This window comes from Neoarius graeffei, chromosome 5 (genome assembly GCF_027579695.1).
Source record: "Neoarius graeffei isolate fNeoGra1 chromosome 5, fNeoGra1.pri, whole genome shotgun sequence".
Classification (NCBI taxonomy): domain Eukaryota; kingdom Metazoa; phylum Chordata; class Actinopteri; order Siluriformes; family Ariidae; genus Neoarius; species Neoarius graeffei.
This window is the reverse complement of record NC_083573.1, coordinates 37,945,842-37,950,404: the sequence shown is the minus strand read 5'-3', so window position 1 is coordinate 37,950,404 and position 4,563 is coordinate 37,945,842. Positions and strand designations below refer to the sequence as shown.

General features: G+C 52.0%; 1 protein-coding gene across 2 annotated transcripts in view; it reads left to right on the top strand.

The window, feature by feature from the left end:
* Positions 1 to 883: 883 nt before the first annotated feature.
* The window catches only part of lpcat3 (lysophosphatidylcholine acyltransferase 3), a 103,625-nt gene continuing 99,945 nt past the window's right edge, over positions 884 to 4,563 (top strand). For both annotated transcript variants that reach the window (XM_060921618.1, XM_060921619.1), the window contains exon 1: positions 884 to 1,139. In XM_060921618.1, the coding sequence (XP_060777601.1) occupies positions 1,055 to 1,139 (85 nt within the window). In that variant the 5' untranslated portion in view covers positions 884 to 1,054. The remainder of the gene's footprint in view (positions 1,140 to 4,563) is intronic.

Below are 4,563 nucleotides of genomic sequence, written 5' to 3'. Positions count from 1 at the left end.
TGGTTTCCCCCACAGTCCAAAGACATGCAGGTTAGGTTAACTGGTGACTCTAAAATTGACCGTAGGTGTGAATGGTTGTCTGTGTCTATGTGTCAGCCCTGTGATGACCTGGCGACTTGTCCAGGGTGTACCCCGCCTTTCGCCCCTAGTCAGCTGGGATAGGCTCCAGCTTGCCTGCGACCCTGTAGAAGGATAAAGCGGCTAGAGATAATGATGAGAAATAGCAGACCACATAGCCAAAGAATCCATTGATAAAGAACAGATAGACATTCATATTCCACTGGGAAAAGGAGAAGCTAAAGCCTTAATTAAAACAGAGATTATGAAAAGATGGCAAAAAGAATGGGAAACAGAACCCAAAGGTAGACAATACTTTACTATGCAGAGTCAGGTATGGGGGAAAATAATAACATCAATGGGATTTAACAGAAATGAGGAGGTAGTATCTACAAGATTAAGACTGGGACACACAGGTCTTAACGCAACATTACAGATATTAGGTAAAAGTGATGGTTTTTGTCAAGGATGTAGAGTTAAGGAAGATGTTGAGCATGTTTTATTCCATTGTAGTAAATACAGTTCTCAAAGACAAAAATGATTGGAGCTTGAAGCAGGTTCAGACATTCACAACATACTAAAGGAAGAAGGAATACAGCGAAATAAAATTAAAGCACTAATCATTTATCTTAATGATACAGGTCTAATGAAAAGAATATAATTTTTTTTTTTTTTGTAGCCTAGTAATCTGACATAGAATCTGTCCAGTCCCTTCACACACTCCTGTACAGTAGGTGGCGGTATACACAGATTGTGACAATCTGCCATTAAAAAGAAGAAGAAGAAGTAGGGGAGGGAGGAGGAGGAGGAAGGGAAGGGGCGGGGAGAACAGAAATACTATCACACGGCTCGGTGAGGGGAGGAGAGCAGAGCTCTAGGCTCAGACTGTTTTGGGAAAAAGAAGAAGTGAAAGAGGGAGAGAGACAGCAGGGACCGCGCGAGCTGCTGCACACAATCACGGAAACTCCCGGCAGTGCCACTTCCGCCCACACGAAACATGGCGGCTTCCTTGACGGAGAACCTGGCGGAGTATTTAGGCTCGTCTGAACCGGCAGTTCGGCTCATGCTTTCTATTCTAATAGGTAAGAACAGCTTGACTCTTCTCGCACCGAACTGTAGACATGTTCCGCTTTGTGGAAATGAGCTGAGTGCAGCCGCACAGCTGTGGGTTCAATGGCAATGACTGAGGGAGTGGAGTTTGAAGCAGCTGTGGGTTCAATGGCAATGACTGAGGGAGTGGAGTTTGAAGCTGCTGTGGGTTCAGTGGGAATGACCGAGGGAGTGGAGTTTGAAGCAGCTGTGGGTTCAGTGGGAATGACCGAGGGAGTGGAGTTTGAAGCAGCTGTGGGTTCAGTGGGAATGACTGAGGGAGTGGAGTTTGAAGCTGCTGTGGGTTCAGTGGGAATGACCGAGGGAGTGGAGTTTGAAGCTGCTGTGGGTTCAGTGGGAATGACCGAGGGAGTGGAGTTTGAAGCAGCTGTGGGTTCAGTGGGAATGACTGAGGGAGTGGAGTTTGAAGCTGCTGTGGGTTCAGTGGGAATGACTGAGGGAGTGGAGTTTGAAGCTGCTGTGGGTTCAGTGGGAATGACTGAGGGAGTGGAGTTTGAAGCAGCTGTGGGTTCAGTGGGAATGACCGAGGAAGTGGAGTTTGAAGCAGCTGTGGGTTCAGTGGGAATGACCGAGGGAGTGGAGTTTGAAGCAGCTGTGGGTTCAGTGGGAATGACCGAGGGAGTGGAGTTTGAAGCTGCTGTGGGTTCAGTGGGGATGACCGAGGGAGTGGAGTTTGAAGCAGCTGTGGGTTCAGTGGGAATGACCGAGGGAGTGGAGTTTGAAGCTGCTGTGGGTTCAGTGGGAATGACAGAGGGAGTGGAGTTTGAAGCTGCTGTGGGTTCGGTGGGAATGACCGAGGGAGTGGAGTTTGAAGCTGCTGTGGGTTCGGTGGGAATGACCGAGGGAGTGGAGTTTGAAGCAGCTGTGGGTTCGGTGGGAATGACCGAGGGAGTGGAGTTTGAAGCAGCTGTGGGTTCAGTGGGAATAACTGAGGGAGTGGAGTTTGAAGCTGCTGTGGGTTCAGTGGGAATGACTGAGGGAGTGGAGTTTGAAGCAGCTGTGGGTTCAGTGGGAATGACTGAGGGAGTGGAGTTTGAAGCTGCTGTGGGTTCAATGGGAATGACCGAGGGAGTGGAGTTTGAAGCAGCTGTGGGTTCAGTGGGAATGACCGAGGGAGTGGAGTTTGAAGCTGCTGTGGGTTCAGTGGGAATGACCGAGGGAGTGGAGTTTGAAGCTGCTGTGGGTTCAGTGGGAATGACCGAGGGAGTGGAGTTTGAAGCTGCTGTGGGTTCAGTGGGAATGACCGAGGGAGTGGAGTTTGAAGCAGCTGTGGGTTCAGTGGTAATGACCGACGGAGTGGAGTTTGAAGCTGCTGTGGGTTCAGTGGGAATGACAGAGGGAGTGGAGTTTGAAGCTGCTGTGGGTTCAGTGGGAATGACCGAGGGAGTGGAGTTTGAAGCAGCTGTGGGTTCAGTGGGAATGACCGACGGAGTGGAGTTTGAAGCAGCTGTGGGTTCAGTGGGAATGACCGATGGAGTGGAGTTTGAAGCAGCTGTGGGTTCAGTGGGAATGACCGAGGGAGTGGAGTTTGAAGCTGCTGTGGGTTCAGTGGGAATGACCGAGGGAGTGGAGTTTGAAGCAGCTGTGGGTTCAGTGGGAATGACTGAGGGAGTGGAGTTTGAAGCAGCTGTGGGTTCAGTGGGAATGACCGACGGAGTGGAGTTTGAAGCTGCTGTGGGTTCAGTGGGAATGACCGACGGAGTGGAGTTTGAAGCTGCTGTGGGTTCAGTGGGAATGACAGAGGGAGTGGAGTTTGAAGCTGCTGTGGGTTCAGTGGGAATGACCGAGGGAGTGGAGTTTGAAGCAGCTGTGGGTTCAGTGGGAATGACCGAGGGAGTGGAGTTTGAAGCTGCTGTGGGTTCAGTGGGAATGACCGAGGGAGTGGAGTTTGAAGCAGCTGTGGGTTCAGTGGGAATGACCGAGGGAGTGGAGTTTGAAGCTGCTGTGGGTTCAGTGGGAATGACTGAGGGAGTGGAGTTTGAAGCAGCTGTGGGTTCAGTGGGAATGACCGAGGGAGTGGAGTTTGAAGCTGCTGTGGGTTCAGTGGGAATGACAGAGGGAGTGGAGTTTGAAGCTGCTGTGGGTTCAGTGGGAATGACCGAGGGAGTGGAGTTTGAAGCTGCTGTGGGTTCAGTGGGAATGACCGAGGGAGTGGAGTTTGAAGCTGCTGTGGGTTCAGTGGGAATGACCGACGGAGTGGAGTTTGAAGCTGCTGTGGGTTCAGTGGGAATGACCGAGGGAGTGGAGTTTGAAGCTGCTGTGGGTTCAGTGGGAATGACCGACGGAGTGGAGTTTGAAGCTGCTGTGGGTTCAGTGGGAATGACCGAGGGAGTGGAGTTTGAAGCAGCTGTGGGTTCAGTGGGAGTGACCGAGGGAGTGGAGTTTGAAGCAGCTGTGGGTTCAGTGGGAATGACTGAGGGAGTGGAGTTTGAAGCTGCTGTGGGTTCAGTGGGAGTGACCGAGGGAGTGGAGTTTGAAGCAGCTGTGGGTTCAGTGGGAGTGACCGAGGGAGTGGAGTTTGAAGCAGCTGTGGGTTCAGTGGGAATGACTGAGGGAGTGGAGTTTGAAGCTGCTGTGGGTTCAGTGGGAGTGACCGAGGGAGTGGAGTTTGAAGCAGCTGTGGGTTCAGTGGGAATGACCGAGAGAGTGGAATTTGAAGCAGCTGTGGGTTCAGTGGGAATGACCGAGGGAGTGGAGTTTGAAGCAGCTGTGGGTTCAGTGGGAATGACCGAGGGAGTGGAGTTTGAAGCAGCTGTGGGTTCAGTGGGAATGACTGAGGGAGAGGAGTTTGAAGCAGCTGTGGGTTCAGTGGGAATGACTGAGGGAGTGGAGTTTGAAGCTGCTGTGGGTTCAGTGGGAATGACTGAGGGAGTGGAGTTTGAAGCAGCTGTGGGTTCAGTGGGAATGACCGAGGGAGTGGAGTTTGAAGCAGCTGTGGGTTCAGTGGGAATGACCGAGGGAGAGGAGTTTGAAGCAGCTGTGGGTTCAGTGGGAATGACCGACGGAGTGGAGTTTGAAGCTGCTGTGGTTTCAGTGGGAATGACTGAGGGAGTGGAGTTTGAAGCAGCTGTGGGTTCAGTGGGAATGACCGAGGGAGTGGAGTTTGAAGCTGCTGTGGGTTCAGTGGGAATGACCGAGGGAGTGGAATTTGAAGCAGCTGTGGGTTCAGTGGGAATGACCGAGGGAGTGGAGTTTGAAGCAGCTGTGGGTTCAGTGGGAATGACCGAGGGAGTGGAGTTTGAAGCAGCTGTGGGTTCAGTGGGAATGACCGAGGGAGTGGAGTTTGAAGCAGCTGTGGGTTCAGTGGGAATGACCGACGGAGTGGAGTTTGAAGCTGCTGTGGGTTCAGTGGGAATGACCGAGGGAGTGGAGTTTGAAGCAGCTGTTGGTTCAGTG